Source organism: Sciurus carolinensis, chromosome 17 (assembly GCF_902686445.1).
Source record: "Sciurus carolinensis chromosome 17, mSciCar1.2, whole genome shotgun sequence".
NCBI classification, from domain to species: Eukaryota; Metazoa; Chordata; class Mammalia; order Rodentia; family Sciuridae; genus Sciurus; species Sciurus carolinensis.
In genome coordinates this window covers 51,677,458-51,699,812 of record NC_062229.1, presented here as the reverse complement: position 1 = coordinate 51,699,812, position 22,355 = coordinate 51,677,458, and the positions used below count along the sequence as shown (strand labels likewise).

Here is a 22,355-nt window from a genome sequence, read left to right as displayed (position 1 = left end):
ATCTTTAAAAAATTTTTTTTTTTTGTAGTTGAAGATGGACAATTTGACTTTATTTGTTTCTAAGAATTGAACCCAGTGCCTCACAAATGCTAGGCAAGTGCTCTACCACCAAGTTACTGCTACAGCTAGACAATCATCTTTTTTTAACAGCTGGATTTAAAAAATTTTTTTTTTTAGTTAGCAATGGACCTTTATTTTATTTATTTATATGCAGTGCTGAGAACTGAACCCAGTGCTTCACATGTGCTAGGCAAGCACTCGGCCACTGAGCCATAACTCCAGCCCCAGACAATGATCTTAATTTGGAAAAAGGTCTGCCTTTCAAGTAATAGACAGTAAAGAAAGGCTGGGATTCAGAAGTCAGGAAGTAACACTAGAGAAAAGAGGAAACTCTACCATCTTTTTTTCTTCAATCTCAGTACAATGTTATAAATGTGAAATAAACATCATAAGCTGGTCTGGTGGTCCATCATACCTGTAATCCTAGCAACTGGGGAGGCTGAAGGAGGATGATTGAAAGTTTGAGGCCAGCCTCAGCAACTTAATGAGGCCCTAAGCAACTTAGTGAGACCCTGTCTCAAAAAATAAAAGTCATAAAGTTATTGCATTAACCAAGTACCAGTTTAAAATTTATTTATCCAAAAATTGGATAGATGTGGTATAAATTTTAGTAATCATAATTCTATTTCTTATACAAAATTGTTTCATCTTTTTAAAAATAGAGAAATGTAATTGGAAAAAATTCTAGGAACTTTTTAACAAATGCTAATTTGCACTTATATATTAATAAATACCACAATTTGACCAACTTTTAGATGGCATATAAGTAATACATCTTGGACATATGAAGAGTCATTTATGATAATTCAGCCATTATCATAAGTTAATGTATTTTGTTGTTTAAAAATATTTATCCATAATTAGAAAAGCCTCTTCAGCTACCTATTTTTGGAAAACTAATATTAAATAATTAATATATAAATTTTGCCCTAAGTTATGCTAAAAAGGAGAAAATTAATAAAATCCAGCTGTGTGAAAACAAATGAATTAAATTATGAGAAAGAGAAAACAAAGACAAGTTTTAATGGCATCTCTGCCAACCTTTTACAAGCCAAGCAGACAGGCCTCTGAATGAGACCTATCTTGCTTAGACCTTGATCTTGGATTTCTAGTCTCCAGAATTATGAGAAAGTAACATTTCTGTTGTTTGGGCCAGAAAAAATATATTAATGGCATCTCTTTTATTGAAATATTTTGCAATGTATTTTGAAGGCCATTTATTGTCAGTAATTTCAAAAAGAAATAACTTCCAATATGTTTTCAACAAACAAGTTAAAATTCAAAGAATAATATATTTGCTACTTTTAACATTCTATTTTCTTTTCTTCTTTTTCTTTTTGGCAGCATGGGGAATCAAACTCAGGGCCTTATGTATGCCAAACCAGTACTCTACCACTGAGCTATATTATACTTTTATTTTTTTAAAGGAAGAGGAAGAAATAAATATAATTTATTTAAAGTTTTAGATAAAGGTTAAAGTGTTTTCTTAAAAAAAGGTAGCAAATAAAACCTAGATAATTAAGTTCGAAAAAAAAATTTTTTTTTTAAAGATAGGGTCTTGCTACATTGCCCAGGGTGGTCTCAAACCAGTGGGCTCAAGAAATTCTTCCACCTCAATCTCACAGGTAGCTGGGACCACAGGAATGTGCCACTAGGACTAGCTAAAATATTTTTATCTGAATATTTTGTAAAATCAATGCAACGTTATAGAAGGGATATAAAAATCTCTTAATCTGTTACTAAATTGAACTGTTCACTTGTTCATAGTTAAGTACATAGAGAAAGGTTTTCATTTGAATTTTTTTCTTTTCCTTTTTCTTTTTTGTGGGGATGGGGGGGCACCAGGGATTAAACCCAGGGCACTTAATTACTGAGCCACATCACCAGCACCCATTTTGTTTTTTGAGACAAGCTCTCACCAAGTTTCTTAGGACCTGGCTAAGTTGCTGAGGTTGGCTTTGAACTTGAGGTCCTCCTGCCTCAGCCTCCCAAGTCACTGGATTACAGGCATGTGCTCTGGTGCCTGGTATTCATTTGAATTTCTTAAAAACTGACAAAAAAAAAAAGGAATCTGATAATGCATAAGTTCCATTAACTATGCTTTGCTTTTCCAGGCATTCCAAACTTACTAAGAAATAACACAAGACATCCAGGTGCTTTAAAATCCAAGGCCTTTAATTCAGTTTTTGGTAATGACCATAAATGCCTTCACAAAACCTCTTTTGGACTGTAAGTAGAAGGCACTAGGCATTACTTAATACCCTTAAAGCAGTGATTCCTTCTGATGCTGGTGGAGAGAAAACATTAAATGGTGGGGCTTAGATATTAACAAAGTCTTCTTAAAAAAAAAAAAAAAAAAAAAAAAAAGACAACTCTGAAAATCACACAAAAAAATTACCAGTCTTTCTCAGGTTTCCAATGCAACTTTAAGTTATTCTTACAAGTACATAATTTGAAATTAAGAGATAAACTGGGTGAGTATAATGTTTTCAAGCATGTGTTAAGTTTAGTTACATACAGTAAATGAGGACACCATTATCATGCTAATTGGCATCTTTTGCTACTCTTTTAGCTGTGCAAAATAAACTTGAAATGACACATCCTGTAGTGGTATAATTTAAAAGATCCTTGATATGACACTAATGACTCAAATTCTGGTCACAAACTGTATATAAATTGTAAGATTATTAAAATACACCTTTTTGAAAAATAAGATGACCATTTATACCTAAATAAAATTTCCCAAAAAGTTATGAAATACTTTAGCATAAAAAGTAGTCGCCCCTTTTCTGAAAGGTCAACTGTTGTTTCACAAAATAACCCCTATGATCCAAGGCAAATGAGTTCTTCCAAATGCCATACTCTATGACTTAGAGGTATGCTTCAAGATACTGCATCCATGAGGAAAGGGCACATCTGGGTATCAAACCACAGTAGACTACAGTTACAAACACAAGGAACCTTTCTTAGGTCAGGAATGCCCTTTAGAATTATAGCAACAGAGAACAAGAGATAGCTTCTGAAGCCATTTCTTTTACAAATACATACAACTATATTTGGTTGTTGAGAGGGTAATTAAGACAGCTATTTACATATGTGCTACATCATGTGTGCCTTTTTTAAATAGTGGCTTCTGCAGGATACTCCCATTCAAACACAAACCAAACAATCTTACTATACCAAATCACATTCTTCTTTTTTGGCAAGGTAGTATAAACAAAAGAGAAATAACAACAAAAACAAAAACACAGTAACCATAACAATGATTCAAGGCAAAAGTTCCCATGTCAAATAATAGGAAGCATGTTCAGAGAAACATTAGTTTTGGGGAAACAACACTACCCAACAAATAACGCTGGAAATCAATTTTACAATCACTCAAGTAACTATCACATAAAAGGTTTATGAATGCCTTTGCCGTAAGAGTACTTCAGTTTTTTAAAAAGCTGATTATGAGATTCATAATTAGAATGTTTTTGAAAAACATCCAAGCTTATTAATTTACACAGACCCAATGAATAAAGGGTACAAGAAAATAAACTCTTTCATAATTAATACTAGATGCTTTCTTGTCTCTGGAGAAAGCGGTAAGATTACATTTTGAAAATGGTGAAGAAAAGAGTGAAATAAAAACTTATTTGACAAATGAAAAAAAACCACCTGCCTACTAAAAAACATCTTTAAGCAATGATTACTCAATATAATCCTTCATAAAATTATATTTCATAATCAAACAAGAAAAAGCCTCAAGAATAGCAGCTGGACTTTGTGAAACATGAAGGACAACAGAAGGCACTACATAAGCATCAATTACATCTAACTATAGTAGGAGAGTTCAGTCTTTTCCTTCTTAAGAAGATAGCCAGTGTGAATGTTATTTTTATACCCCCTGAGTTTTAACATGATTGGGCAAAGCAGCACCAATTTAAAAAAATATCTGCAATGCCAGCACTGCAGTTTGGAATCACTTATACAGATGGCCCATCAGGTCTCTCATAAGAGCACTTTAGAACATGATTAAAAATATAGAAATGCCTTTCAGTGTTTCAGTATTAAAGTGGAACCACCACAGATATCCATTTTTAAAAATAATGCACTAAAAAGTTCTGTTTATACAATACAGTCTTTCCACCCTATATCTAGCGTTCACAGCTATTTTCCACCCTGCTGCCAATGAGAGATCTCCTTTGTGCGTCTGGTTGAAATGTCAGTATGCTTCATGGTGCATAATCCTTTTTGGCTGGAAAATCCTGGAAAATATCACGTCATGCCCGTTTTGAGCAGTATGCCTTGCAGGTCCTCTGGCAATGCTAAGATAATTGCATCTATGTGTGTCCGTAACTTTTCCAAAGTGTCAGGTTTCACAGGTAAATGCTCTCGATCAGCCTGCAACTACAAAAGGAACATTTGGCAGCAGGTAAATGGATCTGTATCAATACATATGTTCTCTATAAAACAGTCTTAGGAGTCTAACAACTTGGAAATTTTCAGTCTTTTTTGTTTCCTTTTTCTTGTAATTTTTAATTTTTTGGTACTAGGGTACTTTACCACTGAGCTACACCCCCAGTCCTTTTTCATTTTTTATTTTGAGACAGGGTCTCAATAAGTTGCTTAGGGCCTCACTAAGTTGCTGAGGCTGGCCTTGAACTTCAGATTCTCCTGTCTCAGCCTCCCAAGTGGCAGGGATTACAGGTGCACACCACCACACCTTGGTTGGAAACTGTGTTTAACAAGAACTTATAGAAACTAAAAAAGCAAAGAACATGCCATTTTAAAAATACACAGTTGAGGGACTGAGGATATAGCTCAGTTTGCAGAGTGCTTGCCTGTCAAGCAAAAGGCCCTGGGTTCAATCCCCAGCACTGCAAAAAAAAAAAAAAAACCACGGCTGAGTCCAATAAAAGGCTTCTATATAAATTCATAGATAAAGTCTAGATATACTATATGATATTAAATATAAGTGGAAATGTTTTTAAGGAGTTCATTAGATTCCATGTAAAAATCCATGTATAGCATCGCTATAATCTCCATGAGTGACCAAATATTTTTGTTCAGATCTACCATGAACTGACCAATCTCAAATCCTCTTGTTTTAAGTTACATCTGTGATACATCATGGATCATTAGCTCAAAATAAGAGGAAAATATCTTCACAGATAGGTCAATTTCATATTCAGCTGCTTTGGCTACATACCAGCTTATTTTTCAGCTTCAGTACAAGGTCTACTATTTCTACTTCTGTGTGTTTCTGGATCCAGAGAAGTAGGTCCTAGAACAATAAGCAAATCCCACATCAGTATATACTCAATATTCAAATCTCTTCAATATTCAAGGCTAATGCAAAAGAAGAATAAGAAGAAAAAGAACAGGGCATTTAACTCTGATATAACATTACAGTACAAGAATAACTCTCATAATATTCTAGAAATTGTTCATTAGGTAAGTTTTGACATTAGCTAGAAAAATTTTATACTATTTGGAAGTAACACAAAATGAAAGAAAAGTCCTTTCTAATGTGGCCCTTTTAAGTCAAGCAAAAAAAAACCAAAATTGTGGCTGGACACAGTGGCACACACCTGAAATCCCAGCAATTTGGGAGGCGGAGGAAGGAGGATGACAAGATCCACGGCCGCCTCAGCAAGTTAGTGAGACCCTGTCTCAAAATAAAAATTTTAAAAGGACAGGAAATGTAGCTCAATGGTAAAGCACTCCTGGGCTTAGTCTCCAGTACCAAAAAAAGAAAAATTATATCTCAATGCAATACTAAATTCCATTCCCATACTAATGAATAATTTGTAAGAAATATTGATGAACAAATTAAGAAAATTGAACATGAATGTAATACTGGATGTAAACTTTGTTATCTTCAAATAAACTCTCCTTGAACTTACTTTGTTGTTTCCTTCATTCTTTTTCTCAAAGTCAGAATCACTGGGAGTTTATGATTAGATGATAACACTGGGGCTAGCTTGCCTCAATGTTTAAAGCTAAATACAAATGAAAAATAAGACTATCCTTTATATTTTCACAAATAGTTCAATTTAAAATAGCCTGGTGATAAGTTATACAGTATGAAAAATCAGTCCAAGCACATGAAAAAATTGTTAATACTAAGTGAGAAGGATAAGTAAATCATATTGGAAAATAGTTGAAGGTAAATGGCTTGGATTCGAATCCTGACTCCCTCCAGTGATGTGCTGGTAAATATTGAGCAACTCCAGAAAAAATCTATAGCATTTGCCAACTGTCTACAATTTCAAACTACCAAACACAAAGTCATTAAATGCTGAACTAGGAAAAGATGTGCACAATTAGCTCTTAGGGACCAATGCAAGTGGATTCCAGAACACTGCTGACTCCACTACTTAGTGGTGATATGAAACTGAGACAAGTTACTCAAGTTCTAAGCCAAAGGAACAGATTCTAACATGCCTACCTTGATGAATTGTGAAGATAAGAAAAAGAGTATCCATATAAATCATCTACCCACAGTCCCTGTCACAAAGCACATAATCTAGAAAAGTCAGATATCACTGCTATTTATCAAGAAGCAGACCTGGGCATTATCTTCAACCTCTAAAGAGAATTTTATCTTTACTTTCAAGAGTTGTTAGTCATCACACAAACACACTGTTTTCTACCTCTTCACAAAGAGCTTCGAGATGAAGTGCCTCCAGTTTTTGGGTCATTTCTTTCCTCCGGGTCTTGAACCAGCCATCAAAATTTGGAGACTTCAGAAAATGCCTGTAAATATAAACACAAAAAGCAAAGTTTGACTATGACTTATTTCCTCTCCTTAATACCTTTTTCACCTATAATTCAGAAAACCATGCCAAATATTAAAATTTTCTAAAAATAATGTAAATTTAAGACCAGTTTTTGTTTTGTTTTTAAATAAAGCTCCACAGGTGATGGGAAAAGACTAACCGGTAAAGTCCAATCCAATCGCCTTTTATTCTAGAGGTTAGCTGAGGTCCTGTCTTCTCAAGTGTTTTCATAAATTCTTCTGGAAGGAACTGTCTTAATTGGGGTGGACTCTAGAAAACAAGACATACTATATTAAGAAATTAGAAATGGATATATTCAGAGAAGTTAAGTATAATTACAAAACTTAAACAGAAATTTATTTTAATATATTCATACCTTCCAAGGAGAAATACTTTTCTGCAAAGGCATCAAGCTTGCCACATACCTTTCCTAAAACCAAAAAATAAAATAAGTTAATGAAAGTTAGGCATTCTTACCTAGAGGTCTTTTTTCTGCAGGGGTAGGGTAGCAGTTAACAGGAATTGAACCCAGGAGGCACTCTACATAGAGCAACATCATCCCCAGTCTTTATTATTGTGGTGGGAACAGGTTCTTGCCAAGTTTTTCAGGCTTGCCTCAAACTTGTGATCTCCTACCTCAGCCTCCCTACTTGCTGTGATTATAGGCATGTGCCACCATGCCAGATCCCAGAGCTCTTAAACTTTAAAAAATGGGTTTTTCAATGTAATATTATGATACATACTTTAGGGTTTTCATTCATAGTTCCTGAGTTGTAACTCCCTTCCCGAGGCAGGCCACAGAAACTAGAATTTCTCTCTTCCCAAGGTAGGTCGCAGAGACGCTAATCATCTTCCTATCCAGGAACTGCTGACCATAAAGAAATTCTCTGATCTACCTTGTCTGATAGATGATAAGACCCCCATTTCAAAAGGGGTCCTGCCCCACACCCACAAGGAAGGAATGCTGAAGAGTCTGAATAGACACACCAGCTGGTTTTCTCCATCCAGTCTCTTAGCATCAGATCATACCTTTTTTGTCCAATCACATTTTAACATAATTATCTATACTTAATCATGCCAATGCAATGAAGCCTCCATAACTTCCCTATAGTTGAATACATGAAGTTCCCAAGATTGGTGTACCTGGAGAGGACATGGAATCTCCACACCTGTTGTCCCATACCTTACCTTATGCATTTCTTTATCTGTACCATTTATAATACCCTTTAGAATAAACCAGTAAATGTGAAGGGTTTCCCTAAGTTCTGTGAGCCATTCAAGCAAATTAACTGAACCCCAAGGAGGGAATTTTAGGAACCCCCATTTCTAGTTAGTCAGTAGGAAGCACAGGTAAACAACCTGGGGTTTGTGACTGAAATCTGAATTAAGGGGTGCAATCCTGAGAAGTGAGTCCTCAACCTGTGGGTCTGATGCTATTTCCATATACACAATATCAGAATTAAAACAGAGGATACCTCACTGATATCTGCAGCAGAATTGCTTGCTTGCTTGCTGGTGGGTAGAAAACTCACACCACTTAGAGTCACAGAAGTGATCTGTGTTGTGAGCCTATAAGAGACTGAATCAGTTTTTTTCTACTCACCAAGTTTTTCATATGCTCTTTCAATGAATATCAACTCCATCACTGCCCAGAACAGATAGAGCTAAATTTAGATTGAGTTGGGAATCACATTTTCAACAAAAATGTTACTAAATCTTTGACAATCCAAGAGATTATATTTTTTGCTTTGCTTTGTTTTTTTTTTTTTTTTTAGATAGGTGTCTCACTATGTTGTCTAAGTTGGTCTCAAATTCATGGATTCAAGTGATTCTCCACTTTAGCTTCCAAAGTAGCTAGAACTTACAGATATGTGTCATTGTGCCCAGCTCATATTTCAGTGATAATAGTTAACTTTATTGAGTAAGTACGTGCCAGAAAATGTATTTAACATTCTACATGCATGATCTCTTATAATCTTTGCAACCATGCTATGTAGGTACTACTGGGAAACCAAAGCTTCAAAAAGCTAAATAATCTCACTCTATCTTTGAGCTATGATCCCAGCCAGTATATAAAGAGTACAAAAGTAATTGACATCCACACACCAAGAAATAATATTTTTTCCCAAAATGAACAAAGATCTTCAGATTGCCCCCATATAACGTTTAGATAGAGTATATTAACTAGGCAAAATTTATGATGTAGTCTCCAGATCAGGACCACATCGTGATACTTTCTATATATTTATGACATTTCATTTAGAATAATTCTTAGAATAAGCATATCATTTAGTCACTTATTCCAAAAATAGTGGAGTACTACCATATGCCAGACTGAGGAAATGATAATAATAAGACAGACATGGTCCCTGTCATCCTGAAGGATAGTTTTATGAATATGATATCAAACTGCGTTTAAAAAACAATAGCAGAGAAAGAAACCCCAAGGTAAACTTCTTTTAAGGTACAAAATATAATAATCAGTAGCATTTCACATCCAGCTAGCTGAGTGGATGTGCCTAGGCTATGCTCCCTCTTTGGACTGACCCATGCAGAGGCACAGCCCTCAGCTCTGCATCAATTCCTAACCAAGCAGCTGTAGCTGCCCTCCAGGGTCATTTCAGAGCAGTCTCCAGGCTGCAGAAGAACCTGAAGAGTTAAGGAATAGAACTGCACTTTAGCAATAATGGAAATGGGAGCAATGCTCCAGCTTCAGTTTCTGTTTACAATGATGACATGGAAAAAATACTGCCAGGTGCCCAGCATGAACCTGGGATGCAGTAGCTCCAAGAATTCTCACTGTGACAGCCATCTCACTCACAGGCACCTCTAGATACATACAGAGCTTCTGAAACAGACACCTTTAATGTTAGAGAAAACAACAGTTCTCAGTTCAAGAAAGATGATATTAAGGAAGTTGAAAGTATCTTAAAGAAAAACTCAGATTGGATAAAGAATTGATCATCTAAAAAATATATTCCCCCAAGGAGTTCCTCCTTAAATACCAGAAATACACATATCCTCTCAGTATGAGAAACATTAGCACTGTGCAGAAAGGGGTATCTTCTTTTGCAGAATTTCTAAAGATTTTTCTTCATCTCTGTTGCTCTTTCCTCCACTGGTCACTGGACTGGGATCTATGTTAGAAGGCATATGACAGCCTCTGCCAGCACCTTTTGATAAATAATTGGATCCAACTTTGTTCATACATGGTGGATTTATAGTTGAGCTTCTGAGAGCTAACCGAAGACCTAACAAGATCCTTGCTCCACCTGTAAAGGCTGTATCCCTAATATAGTAGATTGAAAGAACAGACACTAAAATCATGCTTATAATAACCTAAGGAATCAATCAATAAGTGTGTCAGACTGATTCACAGCTAATATAACAATTCAGTGATGAATTTTCTTTGGATACTAGGGATAAATAAATACCTAGTATAAATAATTATAGTAGTCATGATGTATATAGTATTTTTAAAATTACCTATAACTTTAATTTACTTAAAATACTTTGTTTAAAAAGAATGAATAACTCTGACATTAAAATCACTACATTAAGAGATTTATCCAAAATATTGAGGTCTTATATTCATCAATTGTAGAAAATACTGTTTAATTTACATGGTTGTAGGGTATCCACTAAAGACTACACTTAACTATACTAAGTTATTAATAACAGAAATAAAGGTATAGAAATAGAAGTCAAAATACAGCTACAAACTCCACTGTAGCAGGGTGTGGTGGCGCATGACTGTAATTTGAGCTACTGGGAAGAGTAAGGCAAGAGAATCGCAAGTTTGAGGCCAGCCTTGGCAACTGAGCAAGACCCATCTTAAAATAAAAAATAAAAAGGGCTGGGTATAGGGGGCTGGGATTGTGGCTCAGTGGTAGAGCACTTGCCTAGCATGTGTGAGTCAATGGGTTCGATTCTCAGCACCACATATAAGTAAATAAATAAAATAAAGGTCTATCAACATCTAAAAAAGAAATTTAAAAAAAAAGGGGGGGGCTGAATATGTAATTCAGTGGTAGAGCGCCCCTGGGTTCAGTACCAGGGTAGGGGGCAGAAAAAACATCCACTATATAGTTCATACACTAAACTGATTTTGTGATTGTAGTATGAAAATTCAACTTCTGATTATTAAGTAATCATTTAGATGATCAGTTTATGTCAAAGGCACCTATTTGGTATCTTTTTTTTTTTTTTTTTCCCCTGTATCAAGGGCTGAATCCAGGAGTACTCTACCTCTGTGCTTTGTCCCTGGCCTTTTGTTTGTTTGTTTTTTTTTTTAATTTTGACAAGGTCTCTGCCCAGATTGGCCCCAAACTCCTGATCCTCCTGTGTATGTACCTTTGTGCCCATCTTTTTGGTATCTTTTACTCTTCATCACTCTGGGTTGTTGGAATTTAATCTTATCACTCACATTCAACTTTTGTGTGCTCTTAAAATTAGTTTTATTTTAAGCAAAACTGTGTCCTCTTTGGAAGAATGGAAATAGAAAAAAATTAATTTTTGCCAAATTAAAAACAATTCAGATCAATGACCTCATTTAAGAGTCACAGCAAACATGAAAAGTATTTAGGGAAGGTAGAATAAGCCATATATTACAGACATGGAAATTGTAGAAAAAGAGGAATGAACTGGCTTATCAAAGTTGCACAGTTAATAACAGAACAAAAAATCCAAGCCTCTTGCAAAGGGCTCTATGTTAAATTATTGAACACATTAACAGGCAAAACATACAACTTAAGGCTTGGAAGATAGGAAAATAGTTCATATACCTTTAACAAATCATTAAATTAAGCAAAGACATATTTGTTAACTTACTAATGGAATGATGAAACTTTGCGTCAGTTCCAAAAAATATCGTCGGAGAATCACACTTTGAGCCTCAGAAGGACGTTTCTGTTGCACACCCTTAAAAGAGGAAATAATGAGAACCCATATTCTAGTGTCTAGAAATATAAAACAATGATTAATTATCAAGTTCGACTGTTTTGTAAATATACATTTATATCAACATCAAAAATCTAGAACTTAATCTTGAAGTAATTTAATTTGAAGTTAATTATGTCATCCTATGAAATTAATCTTTTGACAAAAGTTGGAAGAGTAGAGGAGGGGAGATGGGGAAAGAGTGAGCCATTGGTTCTAAATTACAATTAGGAGCAAGAAGTTCTGGAGTGCTACACTGCACAGTAGGGTGATTATAGATAATGATTATGTACTGATATCTCAAAAAGTCAGAAAAAAGAACTTTGAATGTTTTTACCATAAAGAAACAATAAAAATTTGAGGAGATAGGTATGTTTGACCTGATTTAAGCATTACACAATGTATACAAGTATCAAAACATCACACGGGACTCCAATAACATGTAGTTTTATGTTTTTGCTTCAATTAAAAAATTTTATTTAAACAAACAGAATCTTTAAAGCAAAATTTAAGAGACTACAGCTTAGGGAACATCATTTATCCTATACTTAAAAACATCAGTTCATGCTGTGCACAATGGTGCACACCTGAATTCCAGCTACTTGGAAGGCTGAGGCAGGAGGCCTGCATGTTTAAGATAGTCTCAGTAACTTATACAGATCCTGTCTCAAAAAAACAAACAAACAAACAAACAAAGCAGGGCTAGGGATGTAGTTCTGTGGTAGAGCACCCCTGGGTTTGATCTCAAGTAACACACACACACACACACAAAACAGTTCATAGTGAAGAAATCTTTATTTTATATTTTCTATATTAATGCTAGTTACATTTTTACCATTAGATACTAAACTACCTCATGGTAGAATCTATGACTTTTTTTTACTATAACTCCCAAGTTTCTAGAAAGATTGGCACTCATTAGTAGATACAGTTTCAATATTCAAGCTATTACTTTAGTCTCTAGACTTTAATAAAACTTTTGTTTTAAAGTGAGATTCACTGGGCATGGTGGCACATACCTGTAATCCTATCATCTCTGGAGGATGAGGTAGGAGGGTTCCAAGTTTGGGCTAACCTCAGCAACTTAGCAAGATCATGACTCAAAATTTAAAAAAAAAAAAAAAAAAAAACAAAAAACTGGAGATGTAGCTCGGTGGTAGAGCACCTGTGGCTTCAATCCCCAGTACGAAAATAAATAAGAAAAGAGACTCCATTTCACAAAGCACATATTGCCTAAATAGATATTATATACCAGAACAAAGACACTTAATAATATGAACAAGTAATTACCTTCTGTAATTGTTTTATGATCTCTTCATCTCTATTTAGATATGGCTTGTAGGAAGTATAAACTCCTAAATAGTGAAGAAAAGAAGGTAAAGAAAAATTCAACTACCAGAGAAGTATATATTTAAAAATTAATAAAAGTCAATACCAGTCTCTTCCTGCTCAGTGGCCTGAGGTGATCTGTGAAAATGGTTCACTATTCTCTTAACCCAGAAAATCCCACAAAATCATGCAAATCAAGAGGTTCAAATCTTCATGTGCACTTTAAGAACACCTGTAAAACTGCCTAGGCCATCAAGGGTATGCATAAGTGAAAAGTTACCAAGTATTTGAAAGAAGTCACTTTAAAGAAGGAATATGTGCCCAATATGTGCCATTCTAGTATTATAATGGTGGAGTTGGTTGGTATTACAGGCCAAGTGGGGCTGAACAGTGGGTCAGTAGCCTAGAATTTTTGAATTTAGAATTGAAATTAGAATAAAATTAAGTTCTTAAAAAGTTAAATTTTAATTAAATTTCATTTATTTAAAGAGTTAAATTTTTTAATTTAGAATTTTTGCTACACGTGCTTAAAAGTGCAGAGAGTAATGCTGAACTCAGATGTAGATTCTCTGATTATTAACCATACCAAGGTGAACAAAGCACACAAGATGCGCCATCAACTCAGAGAACTCATGGTTGGATCAATCTGTAGGTGAGCTCCCCTACTACAGTGAAATCATCCTCATTGAAAAGGAAAAAAGTATTCCTAAACCAGAAGAGAAGATTGCATAAAAGAAAAAGATATTCCAGAAGAAATTGAAGAAATAAAAACTTATGGCCTGGGAATAAATTCAGCAAGAAATAAATGCAAATAAAAGTAAGAAGAAGGAGGAATAAAAAAAAAAAAAGAAGAAGTCAATACCAGGTTTAGAATCCAGAGTCTTTAGGTTCTTCAATTTTTTCACTTTAACTTGCTTAGGAATTTCACCTGAAGGAAATAGGATAAGCATCCTTATTAATGATTATAATCATATATATCACAAAACTAGAATTTTATATGATTAATAATCTATTGCCTGTTTCTTAGAGGTGTTGTAAATAAAGTGTTCTTAACATCAATTAATACTGAAGAGTTCATTCCTAGTATATTAAAACTGGAAAAGGGGAATGGTGGATTATTAACACTATAAAACAATTCAGGAAAACTGTACTAAATATATGTATTTTATCTTTTAATATGTAGTTACCATTACTTAAAATTGTTCCCTTTTTGTTACTCAATCTGTAATTTAAAATGCATGTGCAAATTACGTGAAACTGGAAAATAATGTTCCAAATAGGAATAAGATACCGTTTAAGAGCAAATGGAAGGGTGGGGCTGTTGCTCAATGGTGGAGTACATACTTAGCAGGCACAAGGCCCTGGGTACTATCCCCAGCATCACCATCAACAACAACAACAAAAAAAAGTAAATAGGAAAGAAATAAACTCCAAAGTGACCACGAAGACATAATATTCCAAAGTTTTATTTTCTAGGCTTTCTCCTAAGTCTGTCTTTGGACTACAGATACTTACACTGCCACCAAGTGGTGAGTGTATGTGCAACAATCACAGGTCTAAGCCACAGATGACAGACTGAGAAGACTGCTATGTTGAAGAGTCCAGTACAGATAAAGGTCCTGGTCTTGTGGTCAAGGGAAGCCACAACCTAAACAACCCTTATAACAGGCAGAAAAAAATGCCTCCAGAATTACACTTAAAAGTGTCATGAACATATATGCTTTAAAAAACATTTTTTTCTATTTTCGGCCCTCCCTCTCTTTGTAGAAGAGCAAAAAAACCTAAGAACTGAAAAAAAATCTAAAGACTGTCTAATTCAAGCATCTAAAATTAGATACTAGCTTCTTTTAAATAATTACATAGATCAAACTGCTAAATGTGGTATATATGGGGCTGGGATTGTAGCAACAAGGAACATTTTCACTTGCGATCTTAGATTGTCAAAAAAAATTTAAGAGTACACACTATGGTAAAACAGATATTTTAATAATCTTTTTACCTTGAAAAAATTTCAGTCTTACTTTCTGAAAAATAATTCAGTCTATACGCCAATTTTGTCAGTTGCCCAGATGATAACTTTAAACAGACACATTAAAAAAATCACAGATAAGCATTATTTTTTCATTAATCCAGTAAATAATGCCAGGACACGTAATACAGTAATAAAACAACTGAATCCTGATACCAAGAGGCTCACAGTCTAATAGCAAAATAAGACAAATAAAGATAACAATACAGAGAAATACATGCTAGGGTAGAATTACAAACAGAAGACCATGGAAGAAGAGTTTCCTGGAAAAAGGAGTGAGAAACTTATTGAGGATTCCTAGAGGAAATGACATGTAAGCAGTCTAATAAGAGAAATAAAAAGATACTTATGGGTAAATGGGGGGAAAAAACCTTGCAGGTAGAGTTAAATCCAGAGCATGAAGAACATGTTGCTTGTGGCAAATGGTTAGGAGAGTTAATAGTCATCATTTACTGAATATTTATGCTGTGCCATCCCTGCTCTGGGAAAACTGCACAAATTATTGCATTTAATTTTCACAATAAAAGTGTGTTTATGATACCTATTTTAAATATGAAGAAAATAAGGCATGAGCCAGGTGCAGTGGTACAAGCCTATAATCCCAGTGGCTCAGGAGGAACACAAGTTCAAAGCCGCCTTAGCAACGGTGAGGCACTAAGCAACTCAGTGAGACTCTGTCTCTAAATAAAATACAAAATAGGGTTGGGAATGTGACTCAGTGGTTGAAAATAGTGAGTTCAATCCCTGGTACCCACCCCCACAAAAAAAGAAACTAACCATGAACAAAACTGATATTCACCTGATATTCACCAATATCAACTGTTTACTGTTGTCATCTATTCTGACTGATCAGTGCCCCATTCAGGCAGGTTGTTAGCTCTACCACAACTAGACATAGAAAAAACATATCCAGGGATATATAGATAACATGCCTAAGAAAAGGTATTAAGTAGGGCAATCCAACATCAGAGCTGTCATGCTTAACCATGACACCAAAACAGCGAGAATGAAGAGCTTGCTACAATGGGCAGATGATTGAGAAGTACTGTCAAACCAAGAGAAACTTTATAAAGAGGTCTGTCATCCAAGGTAAATGAGAGATTGAAAGCATAGGCCAGTGAGGAATAGTAAGTGAGGACAGTAGAATAACATCATCGAACCTGCATTCTAACACACACACTGCCAAAGGTGGTGATAGTGTATGCCACCATCACAGGACTAAGCCAGGGCTGTTATGCAGCACACAGGATTCTGAAGTGAAAGAGAGAAAACTAGAGGATATCATGTATGCATGGTAGAGCACGGCTCCTAAGTGAAAGAGAACCTAAAGCAAGGAAGGTGCAGCAAGGAAAGATGAGAGGGAGCTACTGGAGCACCACTGAGATAAAACCTACAGACTTGTGGAACAGATTGAGAGAAAACAAAGAATCCAGAAAACCTCAGGTTTCTAAAATGTTTTTGATTCCCTAGCCCACAGTTTTTATCAATTTAGTTCATCTATTCCCATATATTAATTCTTTTTTTTTTTTTGGGAAATATTAATTTTTTTTTATTGTGAACAAATGGGATACATGTTCTTTCTCTGTTTGTACATAGAGTAAAGGCATACCATTTGTGTAATCATACATTTACATAGGGTGATGTTGGTTGATTCATTCTGTTATTTTTTCCCCTTCCCACCACCCCTCCCATCCCTCTTTTCCCTCTATACAGTCCTTCCTTCCCCCATTCTTGCCCCCCTCCCTAACCCTCACTCTAACCCTAAAACTAACCCCTCCCACGTCCCATTATGTATCATCATCCACTTATCAGTGAGATCATTCTTCCTTTGGTTTTTTGAGATTGGCTTATCTCACTTAGCATGATATTCTCCAATTTTGTCCATTTGCTTGCAAATGCCATACTTTTATCATTCTTTATGGCTGAGTAATATTCCATTGTATATATATGCCACAGTTTCTTTATCCATTCATCAACTGAAGGGCATCTAGTTTGGTTCCACAATCTGGCTATGGTGAATTGAGCAGCAATGAACATTGATGTGGCTGTATCTCTGTAGTATGCTGATTTTAAGTCCTTTGGGTATAGGCCAAGGAGTGGGATAGCTGGGTCAAATGGTAGTTCCATTCCAAGTTTTCTAAGGAATCTCCATACTGCCTTCCAGAGTGGTTGCACTAATTTACAGCCCCACTAGCAATGTATGAGTGTACCTTTTTCCCCACATCCTCGCCAACACCTGTTGTTGCTTGTGTTCTTGATAATCGCCATTCTGATTGGGGTGAGATGGAATCTTAGGGTGGTTTTGATTTGCATTTCTTTTATTACTAGAGATGTTGAACATTTTTCCATATGTTTGTTGATTGTTTGTAGGTCTTCTTCTGTGAAGTGTCTGTTCATTTCCTTAGACCATTTGTCGATTGGGTTATTTGTAGTCTTGGTGTTGAGTTTTTTGAGTTCTTTATAGATTCTGGAGATTAGTGCTCTATCTGAAGTATGATTGGCAAAGATTTTCTCCCACTCTGTAGGCTCTTTCTTCACATTGCTGATAGTTTCCTTTGCTGAGAGAAAGCTTTTCAGTTTGAATCTATCCCAGTTGTTGATTCTTGCTTTTATTTCTTCTGCTATGGGAGTCCTGTTGAGAAAGTCTGGTCCTAAGCCGACATGTTGAAGATCTGGACCTACTTTTTCTTCTATAAGATGCAGGGTCTCTGGTCTGATTCCGAGGTCCTTAATCCATTTTGAGTTTAGTTTTGTGCACGGCGAGAGATATGGGTTTATTTTCATTTTGTTGCATATGGATTTCCAATTTTCCCAGCACCATTTATTGAAGAGGCTATCTTTTCTCCATTGCATATTTTTGGAACCTTTGTTTAGTATGAGGAAATTATATTTATTTGGGTTTGTGTCCATGTCCTCTATTCTGTACCATTGATGTACCTGTCTATTTTGGTACCAATACCATGCCGTTTTTGTTACTATTGCTTTGTAGTAGAGTTGAAGATCTGGTATTGCAATACCCCCTGCTTCATTTTTCCTGTGAAGGACTGCTTTAGCAATTCTGGGTTTCTTATTCTTCCAGATGAATTTCATGATTGCTTGTTCTACTTCTGTAAGGTACATCGTTGGGATTTTAACTGGAATTGCATTGAATCTGTATAGCACTTTTGGTAGTATGGCCATTTTGACAATATTAATTCTGCCTATCCAGGAACATGGGAGATCTTTCCATCTTCTAAGGTGTTCTTTAATTTCTTTCTTTAGTGTTCTGTAGTTCTCATTATAGAGGTCTTTCACCTCTTTTGTGAGATTGATTCCCAAGTATTTTATTTTTTTCGAGGCTATTGTGAATGGAGTAGTTTTCCTACTTTCTCTTTCTGAAGATTCATCACTTATGTATAAAAATGCATTGGATTTATGAGCACTGATCTTGTATCCTGCTACTTTACTGAATTCACTTATGAGTTCTAAGAGTTTTCTGGTGGAATTTCCTGGTTCCTCTAAGTATATAATCATATCATCAGCAAATAGGGATAGTTTGAGTTCTTCTTTTCCTATTCGTATCCCTTTAATTTCTTTGGTCTGTCTAATTGCTCTGGCTAGAGTTTCAAGGACGATATTGAATAGGAGTGGTGAGAGAGGGCATCCCTGCCTTGTTCCAGATTTTAGCCGGAATGCTTTCAGTTTTTCGCCATTTAGAATAATATTAGCCATAGGCTTAGCATAGATGGCCTTTACAATGTTAAGGAATGTTCCCACTATCCCTATTTTTTCTAGTGTTTTGAGCATGAAGAGGTGCTGTATTTTATCAAATGCTTTTTCTCCATCTATTGAAATAATCATGTGATTCTTGACTTTAAGTCTGTTGATATGGTGAATTACATTTATTGATTTCCTGATGTTGAACCAACCTTGCATCCCTGGGATGAAACCCACTTGATCATGATGCACTATCTTTTTAATACATTTTTGTATGCGACTTGCTAAAATTTTGTTGAGAATTTTTGCGTCAATGTTCGTTAAGGATATTGGTCTGAAATTTTCTTTCCTCGATGTGTCTCTGTCTGGTTTAGGTATCAGGGTGATATTGGCTTCATAGAATGAGTTTGGGAGGGTTCCCTCCTCTTCTATTTCATGGAATACTTTGAAAAGTATTGGAATGACCTCTTCTTTAAAGGTTTTGTAGAACTCGGCTGAGAACCCATCAGGTCCTGGACTTTTCTTTGTTGGTAGGCTTTTGATGACTTCTTCTATTTCATTACTTGAAATTGGTCTATTTAAATTGTGTATGTCCTCGAAATTTTCTATTTTGTTGGAATATAGATTTTCAAAATAGCTTCTAATTATGTTTTGTATTTCAGTCGTGTCTGTTGTGATATTTCCTTGTTCATTCCGAATTTTGGTAATTTGGGTTTTCTCTCGTCTTCTCTTTGTTAGTGTGGCTAAAGGTTTATCAGTTTTGTTTATTTTTTCGAAGAACCAACTATTTATTTTGTCAATTTTTTGTATTGTTTCTTTCGTTTCAATTTCGTTGATTTCAGCTCTGAGTTTAACTATTTCCTGTCTTCTACTACTTTTGGTGTTGGTCTGTTCTTCTTTTTGTAGGGCTTTGAGCTGTAGTGTTAGGTCGTTTATTTTTTGAGTTTTACTTCTTTTATTAAATGCGCTCCATGAAATAAATGTTCCTCTAAGTACCGCTTTCATAGTGTCCCAGAGATTTTGATATGATGTTTCTTTGTTCTCGTTTACCTCTAAGAATTTTTTAATTTCCTTCCTAATATCTTCTGTTATCCATTCCTCATATAATAGCATATTGTTTAATCTCCAGGTGTTGGAGTAATTTCTGTTTTTTACTCTTTCATTTATTTCTAGTTTCAATCCATTATGGTCTGATAAAATACAAGGAAGTGTCTCTATCTTCTTGTATTTGCTAACATTAGCTTTGTGGCATAATATATGGTCTGTTTTAGAGAAGGATCCATGTGCTGCTGAGAAGAAAGTGTATTCACTCTTGGTTGGATGGTATATTCTATAAATGTCTGTTAAGTCTAAATTATTGATTGTGTTATTGAGATCTATGGTTTCTTTGTTCAATTTTTGTTTGGAAGATCTGTCCAGTGGTGAGAGAGGCGTGTTAAAATCACCTAGTATTATTGTATTGTGGTCTATTTGGTTTCTGAGATTGAGAAGGATTTGTTTAACATACATGGATGAGCCACTGTTTGGGGCATAGATATTTATGATTGTTATGTCTTGCTGATTTATGGTTCCCTTAAGCATTATGAAATGTCCTTCTTTATCCCTTCTGATTAACTTTGGCTTGAAGTCCACTTTATCTGAAATGAGGATGGATACCCCAGCTTTTTTGCTGGGTCCATGTGCATGGTAAGTTTTTTCCCATCCTTTCACCTTTAGTCTTTGGGTATCTCTTTCTAAGAGATGAGTCTCTTGCAGGCAACATATTGTTGGATCTTTCTTTTTTATCCAATCTGCCAGTCTATGTCTTTTGATTGATGAATTCAGGCCGTTAATATTCAGGGTTATTATTGAGATAAGATTTGTATTCCCGGTCATTTGACTCATTTTATTCATTTATTTGCTTATTTTTGACACGACTTGGTTCCTCTTTATTTGAGAGTTCCTTTAGGATATCTCCTCCCTTTGCTGATTTGCTTCTTTGTTTTCAATATCTTCTTCATGGAATATTTTGCTGAGAATGTTCTGTAATGCTGGCTTTCTTTTTGTATATTCTTTTAGACTTTGTTTATCATGGAAGGATTTTATTTCGTCGTCAAATCTGAAGGTAAGTTTTGCTGGGTATAAGATTCTTGGTTGGCATCCATTTTCTTTTAGGGCTTGAAAAATGTTATTCCAGGCCCTTCTAGCTTTTAAGGTCTAGATTGAAAAATCTGCTGATATCCGTATTGGTTTCCCCCTGAATGTAATTTGGTTCTTTTCTCTCACAGGCTTTAAGATTCTGTCTTTAATTTGTATGTTAGGTATTTTCGTTATAATGTGCCTTGGTGTGGGTCTGTTGTAATTTTGTGTATTTGGAGTCCTATAAGCCTCTTGAACTTGATTTTCCATTTCGTTCTTTAGATTTGGGAAATTTTCTGAAATTATCTCATTGAATAGGTTGTTCATTCCTTTGGTTTGTTTCTCTAAGCCTTCCTCAATCCCAATAATTCTCAAATTTGGCCTTTTCATGATATCCCATAGTTCTTGGAGATTCTGTTCATGATTTCTTACCATCTTCTCTGTTTGTTCGACTTTGTTTTCGAGGTTAAATATTTTGTCTTCAATATCTGAGGTTCTGTTTCCAGGTGTTCTATCCTATTGGTTGTGCTTTCTATGGAGTTCTTAATTTGGTTTATTGTTTCCTTCATTTCAAGGATTTCTGTTTGGTTTTTTTTTCAATATCTCTAACTCTTTATTGAAATGGTCTTTTGCTTCCTGTATTTGCTCTTTTAACTGTCTATTGGTGCGTTCATTCAATGCCTGCATTTGCTCTTTCATTTCATCGTTTGCTTCCCTTATCATGTTGATTATGTACATTCTGAACTCCCTTTCTGACATTTCTTCTGCCATGCTGTCATTGGATTTTATTGATATAACATCCAGATTTGTTTGAGGCATTTTCTTCCCTTGTTTTCTCATGTCGTTTAGGTGTCAGTGGATTCAGAGATGTTGCAGATTTCCTCTATTGACTTATAATGTCCCTGAAGATTGCTAGTGTATCCCCTCTTATCCTTCAGTAGCCTGAAGTCTTAGAGGAAGTTGATACTTCAGTGTTCCCCTAGGTAGCTGCCTCTCTAGGGGTGGTGGTCTTCAGGTGGGGTATATTCCCTGGTAGAGGGCAGAGATGCCTCTACTTGTTGACCAATGGTCATCCAAAGGGGAACTAGACTGCGGGCTGAGGCAATGCCTGTTTGGGCCTGTGTCTCTGGTTTTACCGTCTTTGTGGGAAAACCTCACTCGGCGGGGAAGACCCACCCGGTGGGGAGGTCTCGCTAGTCCGTTCCCCTCCTAGAGGTTCCCCTCAGTCCACAACTACCGCCTGGGCAGGGCAGCCTTCCCAGGCAACGTTTCCAGGGGCCTGGACCTACCTCCTGGGCTTGGGAGCCCTGCCCTTCGCAGACGAGTCTCCTTAGGTGGCCCCTCCTGAGAGAAGCTGCCCACAGTCCTGGAACCTTCGCACCACCCCTCAGCTGGTCTCTGTGTAGCTCTTTCAAGAA

At 35.7% G+C, this 22,355-nt stretch overlaps 1 protein-coding gene across 2 annotated transcripts in view; it reads right to left on the bottom strand.

Annotated features, from left to right (window-relative positions):
* Positions 1-22,355, bottom strand: part of Dennd6a (DENN domain containing 6A) — a 70,665-nt gene that overhangs the window by 7,959 nt on the left and 40,351 nt on the right. Inside the window, exons 13-20 of one of the 2 annotated variants that reach the window (XM_047531519.1) lie at positions 13,957-14,022; positions 13,056-13,120; positions 11,658-11,747; positions 7,204-7,257; positions 6,988-7,097; positions 6,702-6,804; positions 5,255-5,329; positions 2,427-4,452 (exon numbers count right to left, since the gene is read on the bottom strand). In XM_047531519.1, the coding sequence (XP_047387475.1) occupies positions 4,321-4,452; positions 5,255-5,329; positions 6,702-6,804; positions 6,988-7,097; positions 7,204-7,257; positions 11,658-11,747; positions 13,056-13,120; positions 13,957-14,022 (695 nt within the window). In that variant the 3' untranslated portion in view covers positions 2,427-4,320. Of the gene's footprint in view, positions 1-2,426; positions 4,453-5,254; positions 5,330-6,701; positions 6,805-6,987; positions 7,098-7,203; positions 7,258-11,657; positions 11,748-13,055; positions 13,121-13,956; positions 14,023-22,355 lie in introns of those variants that run through there. The other variant, XM_047531520.1, reaches the window with a different exon arrangement.